At 42.8% G+C, this 23,203-nt stretch overlaps 1 protein-coding gene across 1 annotated transcript; it reads left to right on the forward strand.

The window, feature by feature from the left end:
• The first annotated feature begins 2,508 nt into the window (after nucleotides 1–2,508).
• On the forward strand, nucleotides 2,509–17,063 carry LOC124668185. Its single transcript, XM_047205360.1, has 8 exons — nucleotides 2,509–2,597; nucleotides 2,735–2,863; nucleotides 2,962–3,039; nucleotides 14,960–15,085; nucleotides 15,181–15,279; nucleotides 15,363–15,509; nucleotides 15,934–16,060; nucleotides 16,823–17,063. Exons 1-8 carry the CDS (start codon nucleotides 2,520–2,522, stop codon nucleotides 17,011–17,013), a joined length of 975 nt encoding a protein of 324 aa, XP_047061316.1. The 5' UTR covers nucleotides 2,509–2,519; the 3' UTR covers nucleotides 17,014–17,063.
• The last annotated feature ends 6,140 nt before the right edge of the window (nucleotides 17,064–23,203 follow it).

The following is a 23,203-nucleotide window of genomic DNA, read 5'->3' on the forward strand; positions in this document are numbered from 1 at the left end:
TTCATGGGAGATGGCAGGAAGGGGGATTGGCCTAGGCTGGCCGGATCCGGCACCGACTACGCTCTTGCACTCCGGCGAGCAGATTCATTGTCGTCGAGGTCCGGTCCGGCAAAGTCGGTGACATAGTAAAAAGACAAATATTTGCATATTTGTTTGATGATGCTTGGTTTTTTTTTTGAATGCTACCAACTAGTGTGAAGTTTTCTGCAAACTTGGGAGAGAGTTGCTACAGTGATTATGGGCATTTACTGCGAATTTTTGTTCAATATTGCAATGATTATGATATTTTTCTACATACTCATTCTTTTTTTAGCAACATTGTTGTTATTGAAATGCTGCAATGTTTTTTGTACATTTTTACCCACCATGGACAAAGCTACGGAGTTTTGGCTATGTCTCTGATGAGGTGTTTTGCGAGGTCTTTGTCGAGGTCTTCGATGAGGTCGGTCTTTTTCTGTGTTTTTTTTGGGGATATAGAAGAATTTGGAAACGTGTCAAGTTGGGGATGCAAGGGAAACAAGGGATTTGATCCCCAGGGGATGCTCCGAATGCTCCCCTTTTCATAGGTTGATTAAACATACTACTCCCTCCGTTTCTTTCTATAATGCCTATAGATTTTTGGCATTTGTTTCAGAATATAAGGATGTAGCTTGGCTCTTTTCAATTACCCCCTCTACCAGTCAGCTCCCACACAACATGCGTGAAAAAAATCCATACAAAAAATGAAACAATTAATTGAGATTCCTAATGCATGACCCCCACGATTCCTTAGATTTAGGAAGCAATGTTTTTATTTCCTTAATATAACCTGACTGCACATATATGGTGAGTCAACCAGAGAGATTTGTGGATTTGTTATGTTAATTTAGGAAGTTACCGATTCCCTCATTTTACTCTGATCTCAAATCGTTAGTTTAGGCGGTCTTGTGTAAAGAACAATCTTGTGCTAGTTTTCGTGCCAAAAAACTATAGACACTATAGAATGGAACGGGAAGAGTATATGGAAGGACCATTCTTTCCACAAGTAGTTGAGCTTGTGTGATTTTCTTTATTGTAACTTGGTTTCCACTAGATACATTGTCTTCCATTTTGGTGGCATGAAATTCAACTATTTCACCAATTGTTGGTATTCAAATCACTGCATACATTCAAATCCCTTGTAAAGTGTAGTTAGGCACAACACAATACTATTGTCCTATCGAAAGATTCTTGGGGAGCTGATCATGTCTCCCAAGCCTGACCACATCTTTGCTCCTATGCCAAATGTCTAGATATTTCAGTTAAGCATGCCCTGTTCTCAGTGGACTACTCTGAGTTGTTCCATTTGCCCATTACTGCCAAGCTCTAGTGCAATTCAACCTCTTTCACATTCTGTTGGTTGAGTTAGTTTGTCTGGACCTAGATTATTTTTCGTGGTTTTGGTTTTTGTTTCCGCTTTCGCATCAAAATACGAAAACAAATGTGGGAATTCCCAATTCTATATGTATACGCTCCATTTTCATCCCAACCGCAATCTTGACATCTGCAATCTTGACATCTGACTCTATACAATCTCACTATTTTGTTACAATGATAAATGGAATTAAATAGTATGGTGTGACATAGGCAAGATTTTTTTTGAAATGAACAGGGACAATTACAATGCACATAGGGAATAAAAATGAATATGATTCTATTTCATAAGATCATTCCAACATGGACACAAATCATATACTCATATAGTCTTTTTTTTTTGGAAATGAACACAGATAAAATCTTTTGACGTGCATATTTTTCACATCCCAAAATCATATATCATTCACATCCTTCCAATTTTGACACACTCCTAAACAGAAATATACACATTAAATGTGATTATCTGTCCTACTAGCTGTCAATAGCTATCCACCGACCATTAAACAACGTCCATTTTTCTGTGGTTATATTAGACCTGAAGAATATATAAGGACGGGTTAACACGGATAAAAGAAAGGCAAGAGTTTGCAGAGATTTATCTTGTAACGAGGGATTCATCAAACACAGACGAGGGAATGGAAGTAAATAGTACGGTGTGACAGAGGCGAGTTTTTTTATTTATAGAAATGAACACGGAAAATTACAATGCACATATGGAATAAAAATGAATATGATTATTTTTCATGACATTATTCAACCCATTGACAGAAATCATATACTCCTATAGTATTTTTTTAATAAACACAGATAAAATATTTTGCCGTGCATATTTTCCACATCCCAAAATCATATATCATTCACACCCTTCCAATTTGACACACCCCCAAAAAAGAAATATACACATTAAATGCGATTATCTGTCCTACTAGCTGTCAATAGCTATCCACCTACCATTAAACAACGTCCTTTTCCCGTGGTTATATTAGATCTGAAGAATATATAAGGACAGGTTAACACAGATAGAAGAAAACCAAGAGTTTGCAGAGATTTATCTAGGAACGGCGGACTCATCAATCACATACAAGGGAATGGAAGAGAAAGTACCAGAGGACATCGAGGAGAACATGTTGCAGCCACCAGATTGGCTCCCCGATGGCTGGGTCATGGAAGTCAAACGTGGTGAGGATGGCACCCCCTACCAGGTATGTTCTGCATAAATTAGAAACGGAAGATGCTTAAGAGGCATAACAGTACAACGATTTGGCACCTGAACATGCTCTATTCATGCTTTTGGTTGTTTTGTTTTATTTTGAGATATGTGATTAATTTGTTTTTGCAGTATTTTGTTTCTCCCACATCAGGATTGAAATTCAGGATGAAGGCAGAGGTCTTGAACTACCTTTTCGCTGAGATGGATGAACACTGGATACAATCTAAGGAGAAAGCTGCATGTAGCAGTATGCTTCCTGTATGTTTTCCTTACTATGGGGGTGACTTCATTACTTATTCTGGTTTTACATATATCCATGACCGGTGTGTGGATTGCTCTGTCGTGATAATAAGCAGAAGGCGCACGAATGGCTTCCAAAGGGGTGGTTGGTTGAGATCAGAGCAGGAGGTGAGAATATGGACAAGATGTTCAAGGTAATATTTTTTTTACCTTCACCGTATCATGTACTATCTTTGTTTGTAAATGAACAACTTGCTACAAAGCATATAATCCGGAAATTCAATTCGGCTCCTGGGTGCGTATGCTCCCTCTACCAACAAAACATATTTCGAAGTGTGGAAAAATTTTGACAAAAAATTCTACATGTACATCTCCATAATATATGTGTATGCGTCAAGTTTCACGAAAAAATAATATTTTTTGTGGCCTATGTAAAAAAGAGAAAACTTATCCTATGAAAAGCATTGTTTTCAGCACTAAATTTTGTCTTTTTTACACACGTCACATGATAAGTTCATTTTTTATGAAACAACTTTGTGAGCGCGTAGCACGTGAAGATGTACGTGCGAATTTTTTGTTTCAATTTTTTTGAAATTTAAAATATGTGTAAGATGCATTTCAAAATATAGGAAGCATATGCTCCCATGTTCCAAAACACCACTCCCGCATATAATCACATTATAAAGTTAACTACTAAGGCCATGTACAATGTGTGCGTGCCGGGGAGGGGGTGAAGTCTTACCTTGGACGTCAAGGTCATAATCCTGGCCAATGGACTATTAGTTTGGGTGCTTTGGGACTCTCCTATGTGGCATTGAGGGCATGTCCAGCGGCGCGAGGCATTTCGGACACCCAAAATATTCGCGGGCGTCCGCTTGCGTCGCCTGTTAGACGCGCAAATGGTCGCGCGTCCATTTGCGTCTGGGGCTGGCTCCAGCGGGGCGACGCATTTTCGACGCATGCCAGATTTCGAAAAAAGGAACTAGCGTCAATTTTGCACGAAATTACAGCCGCAAATTGAGGTCAGCAATATATTCATCACACTTTGCACAAGGTACGGCGCAAAGTGGAGCAAAAGGGGCACAACAAGGTCTGAACAATAGTAAAAAAAGTCCAAAAGGAGGCCAAGGTGCTGGGCGCATGGCGATTGCGATCAGGCGTCTCGCGCGCGGATTTCGGCGATGTCGTCGTCGATGCCGCTCAAGTCGACAAATATGATTCTTGTGTCTTATGCACGGGTCTTGGCCTCGGCGTCCATCCTACTCGCCTCAGCATCACGCAATTTGGCCTCGGCGTCTGCCTTTTTGGCCTCGACGTCCATCCTTTGGACCTCAATGACCTCCTTCGCGAGGTTGTGGTAGATGGCAGCTGCGGCCTCTTTTTCCAGACGCCTCTTCTTGTCCCTAGCAGCCAAGGCGGCAAGATTCCCGGCCATTATCTTCTCCATGCTCTGGATGAACGCAATGGCCTGCGCCTCCCGGGCTAGATCGGCCTTGGTAGCCTTATGGCCTCGGGGGCGAGGTGGAACGGCTGGAGGTCCTTGATCGTCGTCTTCGCCATCGAGGTTGATCGTTGTCCCATTCCTCACAGCTTTGTTGTAGGACGCAAAGCTTGTCATCCACTTGTTGGCGTCCTTGAGCACGTCCCAGCAATGGAACATATGGAAGCCCTTCTTATGCGTCGCCCTGAACTTCTCCAAGACGCGGGATACCTGCAATCATAGCCGCCAATGATGTACATAGAATGATGCAAATAGTGTACAATGATGATGGTTGTATCGTGTTTACCACTGAAATGACGCCAGCGCCGCTTACGGGGTTGTTCTTAGCATGTTCGACCGCCGAGCAGAACTTGGTTGTCTCTTGTTTGATGTAGTTCCACCTTTTTCGGAGGGACTCTTCCGTCCGAGAGCTTGTGATATGGTAGGGCGGGTGCATCTTGGTCTCGTTGTACTGCTGCAAGACCTTGGCCCAATAGACCTTGCCCTTTTTCTGCGCACCATTAATACAGTCATGGCTCATTGCCAGCCACGCGTCGCACGAACACGTGTCCTCGTCGTCCACGAAGCCTTGTGTCCTGCGGCTCCCCTTCTTCTTGCTAGCAATGACCGTGGGAACAAGCTGTGGTGGCGCGTCATCGAAGTCGTCGACGGACACGGGTGTTGGCTGCGTCTGCTGGGTGGCGAACAGTCGTGCGGTTTCGATGTCCTCCGCATCTTGCGTTGTTGCCTAGTCATCATGCGGGCCTATCCCAGCCCGATCATTGCCAACGAATCCACCACCGAAGATCAAGTACAGGATGTCTGTCTCATGGTGGTCCTTCCAATACGCCTACGAATGACCGGACGTCAGTCGCATGATACACGACAGTCACACACACGCAGGAGTCACCGCTTCTAGGCGTCCGGTTGAGGTCAGGAACCGCCGCCCCGTTGAACTGCTCCGGCGCCCCGGTTGACTGCACCGGCGGCACGCCGGGTGGACCTGCAAGGGAGCGGGAGTTCCAGGACGCAGCTGGGAACTTACCGATCTCACCGACGAGGCCGGAGGAGCGACGCCGGCGATCCCCTCTCTATTGACGAGCATGTAGCCCTCCGCTAAGGTCGGATGGAGGGCTACTTGCGTGACTGCGGTGGAGTGTAGGGCGGGGGATGCGAGGGTTTGCTCCGCATCCATGGCGGTGGCTGCGGTGGCGAGGACGTCCATCACTTCTGGACTGCTCGCGCCGGTCTAGTTTGATATTTCGCGCGGGGAATGGCCACTGACGGGGATAATATCGGCCTCCCTGCCACTGACGCGCGGGTCCTACGTCTTTTTCGGCGGACACTCGGCGCGACCGCGGAGCGTCCGTGGAGACGCAAACCTGGCGACGGACCGGTCACTTTGCGTCGCCCCGCTGGAGCTGAGCCCAGACGCATTTCCGTTCACGACGGACGCAAACGGACCGCTGGAGATGCCCTGATAGTCGGCCATTGGGGAAAATGTTGCCTTAAGGTCACCCTTAAACATTGCGGGTGCGGCTATAAGGGGAATTTTTTAAGGTTGCCCTTACCGGTGCAACCTGGCCACAAGCAATAGGAAATGAAAATTTCTCTCTCCTCTCTCCTGGGCATGCAGATTTGCGGAGAAAGCTGTTCTCTACCACAACCTCGCACAAGCTTGGTAGAACGAGTGGAATGGATGAGGACATGCATCACAATGGAGGGAGCCCAGATCAAGTGTCTCACATGACCCCAAGGCCTATCTCGATTGAGCACCACACCCGATGCTAAGTAAATACTACCTCCGTCCCAAGGAATAAGGCGCACGCGTATTCCAAGGCGAACTTTGATCATAAAAAATGAGCAACAAAATCTTGGTTATATTATATGTAATTAGTATCGTTGGATTCGTATTGAAAAGCACTTTTTAATGATATTAATTTCATACAAACAATCTTTATATATTTGAAGTAATTCTTAGTCAAACGAAAAGCACGTAAAACAAGGACGCCTTATTCCTTGAATCGGAGGTAGTATGATGGATGGGTAAGAAATGCCCAACAGTGGGAGGTCGTCATGCATGGCTGCATGCCCAATCTGGTGGCACCCTAGTTTATTTTTATTTTTTAGAACACAGTACAACGCAAACGCTCACAAACACGCACGTACAAACATCTCTATGAACGCACGCACGCACACTCTACCCCTATGAGCAGCTCCGAGGGACTGAGCCGGCATATCTTGAGATTGACGAAGTCACCACTGGCACCTCGTTGTTGACGGGCACGTCACCTACCACTTAGTCGCTGAGACTAGAAGACGTGAACCGCGACAAGAGGGTCGCCATCCATGGCTACACACCTAGAGCCGACCTGCTCGATGTTCAGTCATGCATGGATCTAACCTCAGCTCTACCGTGGCCGATGGCGCCACCATCTTCATAGCCAGTTCTTCTCCTCGAGTGGGGGAGGGAATAAGAGCAATTGCAAGGAATACACTAGGAGTGAGACGATTTAGGGAAAAAGAATCAAAGAAATTGGGATTTTCCTTTTTATAAGAAGAAGAGGAATCGAGCAAATTGCATTTTCTGGAGCAAGCTCGTACGCCTGGGCAGTTGGGAAAAACAATAAGAAATTTAGCTAGTGGGCCCCACCTTGAGGCCCAACTAGAGTCTTAACAATTGTGGAAATTTAAGGTCTCTATGGCATTAAGAGTACCCCCGGCTTATTGTAACAACTAGATTTAGATGTGCGCCTTGACGCACGACCCCGTAGATCTGATGTGAAAATTTATTTTGTATATAATACCCTCTTAAAATCGTTAATTTAATGAATATAATAAATTATATCATTAGAAAGCATAGCATACTCGCCTCAAATGTACTTTCCAATTGTAGTATACTCAGTTCTGCTCTCCCCGTAGAATACGTTGTACAACTAATAAGACAAAACAGAAGACCAAATACATAGAGATGATGACTGTGTACTAAATGGACTGATTATAAAGATCAAATGTGGTACAAAAATAGATGAAATAGACGTATAAGTGTGATAAAAAAAGCTGCCAATATGATAATCCATTTCAATACAAAGTCTTTTTCTCCAAACCAAGTATGGCAGCTAGTAGAAAGTACAAAGCAGTAAAAAATAAGAGTGGAGATAGCAACATGAAGCAAACACAATTATACAGAACGAAGGACACGGAAGGGTCAAGCCACCAGCTAGAAGAGATGCAGAAGACATCTATTGCATCGTACGGTTGATTCATATGTCCAATACATAGCAAAAGAGAAGAGTGGAACGGTAAAAATTCTACAGCACCTAGATAGCTGGAAGAGAACTATCGGCGGCCCGTGTCACCTATTAGACAACTTTCCTGAAAAGTAATTCACGTAATAATTAACGTTAGGTCCGAGTTGATGGTAAGCAATATAGAGTTGGCATCATTTTAACATGAACGGTTCATACTCACCTAACGGAGAATCAACTGATGTTTTTCTTGCCATCGGCATCAGGCATGTCTTCGACAGGGTTTGTTCCATATCTGCAAGTATATCTTTTTTCAAGTCATATTGAACAAATGCAAAACTGATCGGTGAAGAATAATCGTGCTGCCCATACGGTGTCACCCACAAGGCCACAACCCCTTGCTAATGCTTAAAAATCGGACGGTCCACATGCTTTAATCTCTGTGAATGCACATTTAAATTAATAGGTAAGCACATATTCTACTTCAACACTTCCAAGAAATTGCTCTGTGCCTACCATGTTATGATGAAAACCACTTGCAAAACTCCTAATTTATGATGAAAAACACTTTACAAAACTCCTTATTTATTAGTCAGCTTTGTAAGTAAGTGAACTGGGCCTTGAGAACTCATCAATTATCAACCATGCATCTCTGGAAGTAACTGAACTGGAAGCCTTCCCTATTCTGCCTATAGTGCAGAAAAGTAAAAAAAAAGTGCTAGTTATAGAGCAGAATGAAAACATGGAAGTACTGTAAGTAAAGTTCTTATTCCAGATTACATGGACGGGTTGCAATTTCTTATTGGAATTTGCAAAGAACCAAAGATAACAAATGTGTACGTCCTGTATCGAGTAGTGCTGCCATCCAGTTGGGATGTGCACTGATAGTTCCTCCCTATGTCCTGGGATGTAAACATTTTTCTATCTTTTCAATGAAATGAAACGAAAAGGAAGCGCTTTCTCGAAAAACAAATGTGTATGTACTAACGAACTCTCAAAAAATAAATAAACCATTTTTCATATGTAAACGGGCAGTATCTACCCAGCAAAACGAAATGAGAAGCGAATTCAGACTTGAGATTTCGCCTCATTGCCGTGAAAAGTTTTTTTTTTGGGGAAATAGCATATTTAGTATAAATATTAATAAACCGGCATTTTTTCTTGATCTACAAATACCAATGATATTTTAAGACCAGGATAGGTACAAGTAATTAAGCTTAGGTATAATCCAGTAAAACAGTGCACTTAATTTGCATACCGAAGAAACATATTCAGTACACATATATAAAGTATGTTCTGCATAATTTATATGAAGAACACTGTACTTTTTAAATTTCTAAGTCTTGACATATGAAACTGGGGAGTTTATCCACTCAAAAAAGAACAAACCTTCATTGGCTTGGAAATAGTTAGAGTAGAGCTCCTTTCGTCCTTCAATATGTCGACACAAATGCTCCCATTGTTGTTGATGTCCTTCAGGCCAACTGAATGGCTGCTTCAGTTGTTAGGGACCAATCTCCTCGAACTAATGGGCCTTTTGTAAGAAAGGAAACCTCATTAGATAGCTTATCAAAAATAATTGCACCTCATTTCTATGTTCAGCATAGTTGTCGCAAGTTCTATAGGGAATATGTACAGATGTAGACTGTAGAGTAGAATTAGTGGCAAAGTTAAGTAGTGTTTTTTAATTCGAAGTTCTCATAAGCACCATTTCAAATTAGGAAACAGTGCCATAATTTGTTGAACTGAATTTGTTCGCCTTCAAAAATAGGTAAAGAGCATCAATACTTGATAGATGGGGAAAGAACAGGAGAAAGTACCTGTAGGCTGTATCTCGCTGCCGCTGATCTCTCGACAGTCCATTGTGGCGCAACATACGGTCTAGAGATAGTAGGCAAAAACCTAGATGACGATCCCGATGCTGGTACTATCGAGGCCGCTAATGCTTTAATAGCAAAGAACATAAGGAACCAATGAGCTAAATAGAAAAAAATCATGAAAGGGCAAAATCAAATCTAGTAAACTCCATGGTCAAATCTTTCGCAAGGCATGCTCCATGCTTAATTTTATAATCCAGAAAACCGCACGAAAAGGATTTATGATGAGTAGCTGAACTGAATATTACTATGCACATGTAACTCAGTACATACTGGCCACCAATACAGGTCAGCTTAACATCTTCCACTGATGAGCTGAACTGAATAAGCTCTAGACAAAATAATTGGTACCAAACATATATCGATTCATGTACCTCACGTTAGACGGGCCAAGAGGGCTGTAGCGCTAGATGGCTGATGATGGCGGGGTGACAGCATGCATGATTTCCAACACTCTATGTAACCTCTGTTGTGGAGATGGCATGTACAATTGGAAGAGAGTAGCGAGAGAAAGACAAATTAAATAGTCAATAATGTGTAAATAAAGTCTACATCTTAAAGATAAACACTGTAATCTTTGAAGCAAATAAATAAGGAGAACGTTGTAGGTATAATCATCATACATCATAAATTTGTATCAAAGCAATTTTGTTTGTTGTTTTAGACCAAAAGCTGAACTATTACCATTACTTTGTGGTGTGCTTTCTTTCTAATTTTCAGTGCCAGGTCTAGGTATTGTCGTGTTGTGTGTTTGGATTTAGCTATGAGCTATATCGATGCTCTGTTTGTTCTGAATAAAAGAAAGATGGGCAGATACACGCAGCCAAGGTGTGTGAAGGACTTCAGATTATTTTATTATTTATGATACGTTAGGTCTTAGGTGCCATCAGAAAGAGAATGCATAAACTGGATTCCATGATGATGAATGTTTCACGCCCTGATAAGGAAAAACAAAAATGATGAGAAAGGCTGAGCAAAGGCAAACATTTGGCACCAAACTTGAAATATTCATAGAAAGATCCCGAATATGAGATTACTCACTTAGAGAAGGAACATGAGCAAAGGCAACATACCAAATAGGGACACACTTCTCAAATATGCATTGAAGGATCCATAGTTTGAAATTACTCATGTTCTTAACAGAAAGGCATACCAAAAGAACCTACATAGAGAAGGATTATAAGCAAAGAAAATACACTACTTAGGAATTGGTGTGCCGTTTGTACATTTTTTGTACCAAAAGTATGGTCAATATCAATGATATAGTGACACTGAACCTGCTCAGGAACGCATGCAGTTTCATGTATTTTCTTCTAACATAATAAACCGCATGAGTATTCATCATAAGTGCATAACCTATGTATTATGATATAACTGACATCTTTTCCCAGATTTCTTGTTCTTCCCATCCTCTGGCAGTGCCTTTGGAAAGCCAACATAATACCTTCATCAGACCATAGGCACACGATCAGATGGCAATTAGAAAAAACAACAGGATTAGAAGGAGCGCACATAAATTCAGATGCATATTCCATGTCAATGTGAACTAACCTCGACAAAGTAGAGAGCCCCGAAGCTGTAAGCCCGGACTATGTCGACACGCTACATGTTGGTGTCGTGCTTCATGGCGAGGTAAGTCGGCATCTGCAGCATCTCCGGAGGAGCGCTCTGCCCCACCAGCGTAACTGCACAAATAATTCAGAGCTTTAGACGACTATTGTAGTTTGTTGATCCTCACATACATCCTAATTTGCTAGTTTGCATTCTCTTATCAGCCACAACGATATCAAATTAAATTCTGAAGAAGAACCAAAGCAGTGACAAAAGTTCAGAAGATTGGGGAAGTAACTTGCATGTTCAATTATAGGTGGGCACTCCTAAGCATAGTAAGATTGGGGAATTACCAAAATAAGCAACAGTGGCGCCTGAGACAACCCTTACAGAGCTGCTATAAAATACATAGTTAAAACCACCTGCAATACAATGATGCGGACCTCCATAAGATGAACAACATGTAGGAAAGTCCTATATAGCACGTAGGTGGCAGGTTAAACATCATATGTTGCATTGGTATGATAGAAAGGAAATGTGATATATTTTCTCTGGGCCCTTTGTATAAGAACATATGCATCCAAACAAATTATGCAATGATTCCTAGCCAAACTAATATTTAATATTGTCACTTAAATAGCTAATTCTTTGTAAGTATGACTAACCAAGTTTAGCACAGCATATGAATTACTTAGTGTCCATCCTCCAGTCATGTATATATAACATATTCAATCAATAAATGGCTCGAACAAAAGATTTCACGAACAAGATCGAGTTTATCAACAATGCAAAAAACTGTAATACGACACGAGATCACTGGCCAAGTCATACTTTGAGGTAAATAAATTATGTTATCCACTGATTGTCCACTAATAATTTGGAATAAAAAATAATATATGTCTGCCACAAGAATAGAGAATAACTAACCAAACCAAATCTCTAGAGCAATGCAAGAAATAGCACGTACATGAATGTCAGTCTTCACATTCAACGGACAAACACAATTTACAAAACAATAGTAAATGAATGCAAAATCAAAGATGAGGATCTGTGTGTGATGAGAGAGAGAGAGAGAGAGAGAGAGAGAGAGAGAGAGAGATAACCTTGCTCCTTGTACTTGTTCATCTCTATGGCTGCAGCCTTCAGAGTCGCCCTCTGGCAAATATGGTTCTGATGCCAACAAAATTCAGAACTTGGAATAAGATTTCAGTTGTAGAAAATACATACATTGGTATTGCTATTGAATATTTGTGTACAATGACAAATTCCAGCATAAAAAGTATAAATCATTAAATAGTCGAATTTCAGATACAATGGATCTGAAAAGGAAAAAAATCGCACATACATGAATGCCAATCTGTATATTCATTGCACAAACACAATTTTAAAAATCACATTACATTGATTAATCTTCCGCTATAACCTGATAGGATTTTTCATCGAACACCTTGTAAAAGTTAAAACAAAATATAAATATACAAAGATGAAAAGGAGAGGAGTGAGATAGATGGTTACCTGCAAGAGACTACTGGAAATGCAACAAAACAGACGCCTCAAAACTACATGTCAAAGTAATTGCTGATCCATGCTTTTATTTAGATTAATAATACAAGGTAGAGAAAACATTGAATATCGTTGCATATAAGAAGCATGCGCATCGATTAGATTACCATGAATTATAAATAGTTTGTCTTAGACTAAACTGTACTCAAATGCAACAAAGTTGTATAGGAACAAATCATCAAATACCTGCAAGTCCATCCAGCCGGTCACGCCATATACCTTTATCGGAGAGACGGCTTAATCCTTATCAGCGAGGCGGCAAAGTAAGATAGAATCATAGCAGCACGTAAAAACCCGGCGATAAATCTATTGTGGCCTGTAAATCATGGACTGAATATTAACAGGAAGATTTTCTTTGTTCTGTCAATTTCGAGGACACGGGAAAGACATTTACAAAACTGGAACAAGATAATATAATAAGAGCTCAATTACTTGAATTCTTGTAGAGGCAAGATTAATCAATATCCAAATAATTTGAGTCCATAAAATCATTGCAATTATCCAATTGATTGCTTGGAATATATGAGATCTATGGATGGCATATAAATGAAAAATCCATTTACTGAAGCCATAATATTACCTTCACTAAATTTCTGGAAAAACGAAATTCTTGAGTAAACAACAGAGCAATATCAGATTTGGTTCATCTCTCCCTTACAGGATTTTTGTCAAACACCTTGTAGGCATAGATAAACTAAAACCTGCAGAAACAAAGATGAGGATATGTGGGAGATTGGAGAGAGAAAACCATGCAAAACAAAGATGATAAGATGTGGGGATTGTAGAAAGAGGAGCTAGGGACGGACCTGTAGGTGGACTAATTCTTAGCCAAGCCCCTCTCCACCTAGCGCCGCCCCCATGGTCGCCCCTTTCTGCTCCACTTCCGCCCCAGAGCTGCCCCGTGCTGCTCCTCCACCTCTGTCCCAGCACCGCCCCTAGAGCACCCATCTGCTCCACCTCCAGAACGGCGCGAGGAGGTCCAGAACGGGGGCGTAGCGTGACCATGCCGGCGCCGCTCCTCTTGGCCGCCCCGTGCTCCGCCTCTCCGCCGCCGGCCCGGAGCTCTGCGGCGCCGTCGACGCCCTCCTGCGCCACGTCGACGCACGGTTCAAGGGCAAGCCCGCCGTCGCGCCGCCCCCGCGGTGGCCCGTCACTCGCGCCTTGCTCGCCGCCGCGGAGGAGGTCGCCGAGATGGTGCACCTGCTCCTCTCTCTCCTGCATCAACCGCCGGCGCTGCTCAAGGCGGCGAATGGGGAGCGGGGATTGGGGAGAGGAGAAGAGGCGGCTCAAGGCAGGGGAGGCGGGGATTGGGGAGAGGAGGAGAGGCGGGGATTGGGGAGGAGCACACGATGCGCCAACGCCGGGCCGGGAGGGCTTTTTACCGACCCATGGATAAAATGCGGGTTCGCGCGAGGGCCTTGCGCCCTGGACCGAACGGACGGCCGAGATCGCGCCACGCCAGCTCGATCGAGCGGCCCAAAATCCAAAGCGCTGTGAGAGCTCCATGAGGGTGCAGCAATCATACCGTGGGATAATGAATACGCATCTCGATGAGACCAAAAGGAACCAGCAGCGAGAAAATTTTGCATGTCACATTACCGTCAATAGTTGGAAGGACGTGTGTTTCAATTATTTTTATTATTTAGTGGTATTTCCTTTTCTCGTAAGCATCTAGAAAAGTGCCCCGATTGTACATGCCCTAATATACACGTCCACACAAAATCTTTGACATTTTTAACACAAGCACTTGAAATTTCTTGTTTCGTGCCACCACACACTAGGACATTTAAATTTTTCAATCAATGGAGGGATCACAACTTCCCTCCCTGATCTTGCTACATGGTGATTCCAATGGATAATGCCCTGGATTGCCATGCACCATTAGGGCCCAAAAACTTTGTTTGGTAAGGTTCCATTGTATAGTTAGCATTTTCATTAAACAGTATTTTCATAAGATATATCTTCATAATTACCTATTTGTATGCATGGGATTCTAATAAGTTCCATGGATTTTATCTTATCGTATGAAATTTTTATTAAAACTCATGTTTGATGGTAAGCATGATTTAATAAGTGTACAAAGTGAAACTTTAGGAAAACAATTTGCATGCAAACCGATCAACTCAACACTGGTGGATTGTCTATAATTGCCTGCTGGGGAGATGAAGGGTTGCCAATTGTTCATGTAGCTTTCCACATGCGACGTGGCATTAAGTGTAGATGAATGAATGTGAATTAAGCAAGCATTACATATTTGATTAGGCTAACAAATATGAGAAATATGACATATATACATGCCACGGAAAATACTATAATCAAAAGTCGACAATATAAATTTGCTCACACCATACATCAATTCTGATCACATTATAGTATTCTGTGTATATTTTTGCAGTTTTATGTTCAGCCTGCAATGAGAGTACGTTTATTCTCTAAAGAAGATGTACTACTCTATGTTAAGGAAATGAAGATCACTGAGTGTGACACAGATGGACAATGCGACACAAACTCTCGAGATAATGTATTTCATACTACCACTATTTCCGCTACATAATTCACCATTTATATCTTCAATTATTTGACAGTCTGAGACTAATTTGTATTGTTATATCGTAGATTCTAGCCTTGGTGGAATTCAACCCATCTGCGTTGCCGCAAGGATGGGTCAAAGAAATAGTATATAGAAAAACAAAGCAGGGAATGAGGAAAGATCCGGTATATAAAAAATAAAAACTAAAAACCTTTTATTTTTTGTTGAAATTTCTTTGAAACTTCTAATCCTTATTAATTCTGTGCAGTATTTTACTGATCCTGTTAGCCAATATGTCTTTCGTACTCGGAGGGATGCACTTCGCTTTCTTGAGACCAAAAAAGTCACAAAACATCAATTTATTCAAAAGACAAGTGTCCATGACTTGTACTCTTTTGAAAAATCCGCTGATCTGGTAATTGACCTTTTATTATAATTGATGTACTCTGTTGCACATAAGTTTTGTTTACAAGAGTGCTTCTTTCTAGAGTTAAGTTTTTCTTTATACGATTTAATATGTGTTTGACTAAGTTGGCATTTAACATTGTTGGTTTTGTTTACAAGCATGAAAATTTCTTGACAATAATTTTGAAGAGCTTACTAAACATGGAACAAGCATGGACGATACTAAGCTTACGTTGCTCATTGTCAGACCTTTCATATCATGATTTATTTATAATGTGTTGGTTTATAACAACAAGACAATTTTATAGGCTATGTTTCTTAGGAAAAAATAATAATTTCTATAATGTTAATAATCATTCCATTTTTGTCAATGAAATTATTCTACTTACAAATATTTGATTCTATATACTGCATATTCCTGATTATTTATGCAGCATGAGTGTTTGCACAAGAGACTAACAAACAATTGGAAGGATGCTAAAACACCTACAAGTTTACCAAGACCCAGAGGATCAACACAAAGGGAGAAAGAAAACTTCAATGGCCGAACATTCTATTGCAGTAAGTTCCTCAATTATCGATGCTATGGTAGTATTTTTCATCCGTACATATGTTGCACATATTCTCTTCTTTATATTCTTCAATCCCGACAAGCTTTAATTAATGTTTTGCATATTACTAAGGATATACACAAATGCTACACAAGTATGTCCGTAAACAGAATAAATAGCTCAAACACACTACTAGACTTATTATATTGAATCATATTCTCCATGTGTGATTATGTTGCCCATAATTTCAGTTTTTTGTTTCTTAATCTATCTCGTGGTATTCATTAGTAAATTATTCTAATATGCATCCATTTTCCACTTGAATATGTTATAAAAATGAGGCATTTTAAATTACTCAATGCAAAGACAAAAAATTCAGGAAAAGATACTACCTTCATTTCAAGTGGACAACTTGTATGTATAATAAACTTCCAAACCAAATGTTGATCTTTTCATCAATATGACTATGTGCAAGCATCCATGCGCTTAGTTTTGTGCAGTAGAAAAACATCGGATGTTTGCTCTTGAAAAACCTATTGATTGAATCTTTAAATCTTTCAAGACCATATTTGCATCAGTCTAATATTACCCTTCTATCACCCTACCTAATACTAGTGTATATTGTCCCTTTTTTGCAAAGAGGGAAATAAATATATGATGGAGAAGATTGATTCAGACAATTATGAAGTGTGCAAGACTACGATAGCTTTAACAGATCTAAGATCATATATGCACGGTCTTCATAGTAACGTTTTTTTCGTACGTATTGCAGATGACACTGACGGCGATACCTCTACGGGCTCGATTGCACCAAATGAGCTCCAAAACATTAAGAACAAAAGCATGGAGGCTGAAAGGGAGCAATCAAGCTCCCCCAAGACTATCAAGCGTCCAAGAGGAAGACCACCCAAAGTGGCGAAAGTAAACTCATGGAACACAAAGAAGGCTAGGACCAAAAGATAAATTAAAGAACATGAAAGGGGTGGAAAGACATGAACCTGGGGAACCTGCTCTAGAAATCACCGGTTTTAGTGCTAATTAATATTTGGTTCAATTTTATTTGTACAACTTTTGTTAAATTTTATACTCAGATTTCACTAGTATATGTTTGGTTGGGAGAGACTCGATACGGAGGCATCTATAGCAATCATTATGTTCCAAGATAGGTGATCCCTGAGAGCCTTCACACATACTGAATGATTGGTGAGATGCTAAGTTACTAGTGGGTCGACTGATGCTTTGAAGAAGGTTCGAAGGTCATCGCAAGAAACTGTAATCGGTTGGGTACTTGGGTGCTAATAAATTGTTTTAGAGAAAATCATGGCATGCACCAAAGCTATCGGTGTGCCTGTTTTCATGTTCAGTCAGTTGGTCTTATGGCAATATCACGCCTACTTGCTTGAGGTAATCTGCCATGTATGGATGACTAGTTGCGTCCACGAGCTAGCTTGCTTATCTTTTCTGATTGGACTAGCAAAGAGAGGAGTCATATACGAACTTCATGGGAGATGGTAGGAACAAGGGAGGTTGGTCTAGGCTGGCCGGATCCAGCACCAACTAGGCTCTAGCACTCCAGCGAGCGGTTGTCGTCGAGTCCAGTCCGGCGAAGTCGGTGCCACATAGAAAAATGTTTGTGCATTTATATCTGCCGACGCGGTAACTTGGTAGTTTTCTTGAATTAGGCGATGTGATTACCGGAGGTAGTGCGAGATTAAATCAGTTGATCCCACCGGATCCGACCAAGAATTCTCTCCATGTCATCTTTTTTCGATAAAGGAATATATTAATATCAAGAGATACCAATTACACCCAGCCTCTGCAACAACGCACCACCCTAATGGCACTACGGATGCACAAAGCCAAAAAAAAAGGAAAAGAAAACTAAGAAACAAAAGTCCCGCTACATTATCCCGGGCCTAACAACAGCTATATCTACCGCCATGACAACACCTGAATTACAGACTCTCCAAAAAACGACGCCTCCAAGAAGGGAACAATGCTCAAACACCGTCGTCGCCCGATCAAAGATCTTAGGTTTTCACCCTGAAGATAGTCCCCACTCTCAAAACAATGCCTCCACCAAGATCACTGCCAGGCAGTTAAGGCTAGACCTTGGGTTTTCACCCTGAAAGGTAGGACTCTGCGCTTCACATGTGTTGTCGCTCCCACTTTCATACCGCTGCTGTGAAGCCCGGACACCAAGCAAGCCCCTCAACAGCGCGGAGACTTGAACCTCCCTTAGCTAGTCCTCCCCTCCGGCCTTCATGAAATTCTCTTCTTCCGACTTTCATCATGGATCCATAGTCAATTGATGTCAACACAGAAAAAGAGCTTCACGCCGCTCCCTCCAGAACCAAACAGTCGGAATAAACGCATGAGTGCGCACGACCGAATACCTCCGATCCAGCAAACTCCAGGCAAAGCACTGTTACATTCGCCGGCGGAGCCTTCCGGAACTCAACCCTCCAGCCAGATCACGAGTCCAGGCCTCCGGTAGGTCCTCCTCTTCACGCAAGAGAGGCCCTAGGACCGCCGCCTTTATTCAGGTCGGACCCCCACGTCGGCGACCATCCCGGGCTGGCCAACCCAACCCTCCACCGGCGACACCATCGCCGCACTAGTAGGAAAAGCCTCATCAGTGGCGCACCAAAAATGGCTTCTGTGGCGCATGGGAGGTGCGCCACAGAAACGTCGCCACAAAAATAAGCTTTCTGTGGCGCACCTGACTGTGCGCCACAAAAATAAGGTTTCTGTGGCGCACTTGTTCTTAGGTGCGCCACAGAAAAGGGTGCGCCACAGAATTGCTTCTTAGTGCGCCACAGAATTTGCTTGTATTATACACGATTTTGTGCTGCCTGGTATACATATACAGTTTATACACAGCAATACAGATACACAATACGGATACACAGGTTATATACAGCAACATTCAGATATAATATAAATATCATGTACATTGCACAGATATAACATAGACATCATCATCACATTACTTAGAGCCCGATCGAGATACATATATAGTGGCAAGTGTCAAATGTTTTGCATACAACTCTTAATTCATACAAAATTCACAATTTCGAGATACAAAGTAGTCTTCATCCGGTTCCTCCTTTGCTCCGTCATCTCTACCCACCAGGCTCGCTTGCATCGGGGTCCTTCCATCCAGTTCCTACTATGATGAAAATGGAAGAAAGTGAGACCAACAAGTATCCGATGCACAAGAGAAATGGAATAAATGCCTCATACATTGTTGGTCAACACAAATATTAACATTCGGGGACGGTGTAAGTGAGACCAAGTCCGATGCACAAGAGATTGATATTTGTGCTATCTTACCAGGCTCACTTACGCCGCCCCCGAGTGTACGGTGACCAAACATTTTAATCATCGGCATTTTGAAAATGTCAAAGCAAATGGAATGACAAAATGGAATAAGTGCCTCATACATTGTTGGTCAACACAAATATTAACATTTAGAGATGGCGTCAGTGAGACCAAGTCCGATGCACAAGAGATTGATATTTATGCTATCTTACCAGGCTCACTTACGCCACCCCCAAGTGTACGGTGACCAAACATTTTAATCATCGGCATTTTGAAAATCTCAAAGCAAATGGAATGACAAAATGGAATAAGTGCCTCATACATTGTTGGTCAACACAAATATTAACATTTAGGGATGGGGTAAGCGAGGCCGGGTAGGATGCACAAGAGATTGATATTTGTGCTATCTTACCAGGCTCACTTACGCCACCCCCAAGTGTACGGTGACCAAACATTTTAATCATCGGCATTTTGAAAATCTCAAAGCAAATGGAATGACAAAATAGAATATGTGCCTCATACATTGTTGGTCAACACAAATACTTTGCAGAAGGGCCCCCTTTCCCCGGTCGGCGTTCCGTCAACGGGTGCTTGACGACACAACAACGCCGATCTGCATCTCCGGCGCAGAACCACGCCGGTCCCTCGCTGTCCAGCTGAACGAGTCCTTGATGCAAAGACCGTGCCGGCCTGCCCAGCATTATGCCGGGCCGTGTTGCCGCGCTTCAAGCCGTGTGTCCCGCGCCTCGCACTGTCGCCTTCTTGCCCGGTGAACCAATAGGCTGATCGTTGGAATAAGGAAACCGATGACAGCCGGTCGCAAGATTAAATTGCGATCGGCCGTCATCGGCTTCCTTATTCCAACGATTAGTCTATTAGTTCACCGGGCAAGAAGGCGAAGAGTGCAGGGCGCATGATCGACACGGCCTGAAGCGCGACAACAGGGGTCGGCATGATGCTAGGGAGGCTGGCACCGTCTTGGCATTAAGGACTCGTTCACGCACCGGACGGCGAGAGAAGAAAAGTGGTGCTGCGCCGGAGAGGCATGTCGGCGTTGTTGTCTCATCAAGGACTCGTTCACGGAACGGCGGCCGGGAAAGGGGGCTCGTCTACAAAGTATATTGCGGCGTATAGGTGACCAAACATTCTAATCATCGGCACTAAAATGGAAGAAAGGCCAATGCAATTAAGAAGTAGCTAGTATGAACTAAATGGAATGCCTCATACTTTGTTGGTCGAAACAAATATGAACATCCCGGGATGGCGTTAGTGAGGCCAGGTAGGATGCACAAGAGATTGATATTTGTGCCATCACACCAGGCTCACTAGCGACACCCCGGAGTGTACAGCTTGACCGAACATTCTAATCATCGGCACTAAAATGGAAGAAAGAGCCAAGTGGTATCAACTAAATGGAATGCCTCATACTTTGTTGGTCGAAACAAATATTAACATCCAGAGATGGAGTAAGTGAGGCCAGGTAGGATGCACAAGATATTGATATTTGTGCCATCACACCAAGCCTCACTTGCTCCACCCCCGAGTGTACGAGTGATCGACCAACCATCTAATCATCGACAAGTAAATCACTTGGGGTAATGTTAAAATGTTTGTCTCCATATTTGGGAGACATTTTTAATATTGGAGTCTAGCTAATGGAAATCAAGAACTAGTCTTGATCTCCAAATGGTGATTAGAGGGAATTTATTCATCTTAAGCAACATTAGGGACAAATGGGATCATGCAAGGGACTTGGGTCATTTGGATCATGAGGCATCAATTAAGGAGGCAACCAGGGACAAAGGGAAACATTTGATGATCCATTATCATAGGCAACAAAGCAGCAACTTTTTCCCCTCTAATCTAGCTAGAGTCCTTAAAAGAAATCCATCATAAGCATGGTCAAATACACATATATAGCATGGGGCGGATGCTCCAAAGGGATTATATATTCATCACTTGGTAATTTGGAGAGCAAACAAGCAGTAGCCATATCACTCAATCCAATAATATAGTAATTTGGATCATAAGGCATCAATTAAGGAGGCAACCAGGGACAAAGGGAAACATTTGATGATCCAAGTAAGTGCATGACACTTTGAGCTACCCAAGAATAAAGGCCAACGGTGGATAAACATCTGCTCAACCATTTCTTGCACTAGAGGAAAAGTAACCAACATTGAAACTTGAATAGTCAAGTGACACTACAAGCAGCTCACACACACATGAAAACACATGTGTTGACGAGTAACTAAACAACAGAAGAACACCACCATATATTCATGGGTACTTAGGATCGAGTAGGGAATTGATAAAGTACGGTGAGGAGCAAGCATACCATCGAAACTGTCAATTTGAGAGAAATAACATTGGGGTAATGTTAAAATGTTTGTCTCCATATTTGGGAGACATTTTTAATATTGGAGTCTAGCTAATGGATATCAAGAACTAGTCTTGATCTCCAAATGGTGATTAGAGGGAATTTATTCATCTTAATTAAGCAACATTAGGGACAAATGGGATCATGCAAGGGACTTGGATCATTTGGATCATAAGGCATCAATTAAGGAGGCAACCGAGGGACAAAGGGAAACATTTGATGATCCATTATCATAGGCAACAAATCAGCAATCTTTTTCCCCTCTAATCTAGCTAGAGTCCTTAAAAGAAATTCTACTTAAAATGAAGTAGCTCTCTGTTGGTATTGGTTACCAACAGGAACTCAAGCCACTACTTGATCTTACTAATTCAAAGCGAGGACCAATGCAGGACCAGTGCTGATGTTGCCATCATCTCCGCCCCCAAGAACTCTCTCATGCTCTCTCTCACATGCCATGCCAGCCTGCTTGCTCCAAAACACAAGCATCACAGGCGAGCATAGAAAAAATATATAGCTAACAGCACGAGTAAAACAAAAAGAATGTTTGACTTGTTTTTATTCATGATGACCACAACGACGGCACAACAAGCATCCAGATTGAGCACAACATCATCCTCTCCGTAATTTTGTCCGGAGCAGCATCAACATCCGGAGAACAACGAGCAGCACAAGAGCATCCGGATCGAGCACAACATCAACACATCCGAGAGCGGGGGTAGAGGAAGAGGGAGGGGAGGGGAGAGGTGGAGCTCACCGACGCTAGGGGTGGATCGAGGAGGAGGTTGACGATGACGGCAGGGGTGGAGGAGGAGGGAGGGGAGGGGAGAGGTGGAGCTCACCGACGATAGGGGTGGAGGAGGAGGTTGACGACGACGGCAGGGGTGGAGGAGGAGGAAGACGCGGCGGCTCCTCCTCCTTGACGCGGCGGCCCCTCCTCCTCCATGCGGCGGCCCCTCCTCCTCCACGCCGCAGCGGCTTGTGCTGCGGGTGGCGGGGATGGGTGGAGCGTGGCGGCATGCGGCCCTCGCGGAGGAAGGAGGCGGCGGCGGCGACGGCCGGTGCGACGACCATGGCGGCGGCGGCGGGGAGAGGGGAGGGGAGGTGAACGTACGGGCGTGGGGAGGGGAGGGGAGGGGTACGGGGATGATATAACTTACCCTAATTCCGTGGCGCACCGGCACAAGTGCGCCACAGAAATAACTACTTCGTGGCGCACCGAGCCGGTGCGCCACGAAATAACTACTTCGTGGCGCACCGAGCCGGTGCGCCACGAAATAGTTATTTCTGTGGCGCGAAAGCATTGTGCGCCACGGAAATACCTACCCTAATAATTTGTGGTGGCAGAATGTGGGCCCCACATAATTTCGTGGCGCACGGTTCAGCCCTGCGCCACAAAAATAAGCTATTTTTGTGGCGCACACTTCCTGGTGCGCCACAAAATAAGTTTCT

This window comes from Lolium rigidum, chromosome 6, assembly GCF_022539505.1.
Source record: "Lolium rigidum isolate FL_2022 chromosome 6, APGP_CSIRO_Lrig_0.1, whole genome shotgun sequence".
Lineage (NCBI taxonomy): Eukaryota > Viridiplantae > Streptophyta > Magnoliopsida > Poales > Poaceae > Lolium > Lolium rigidum.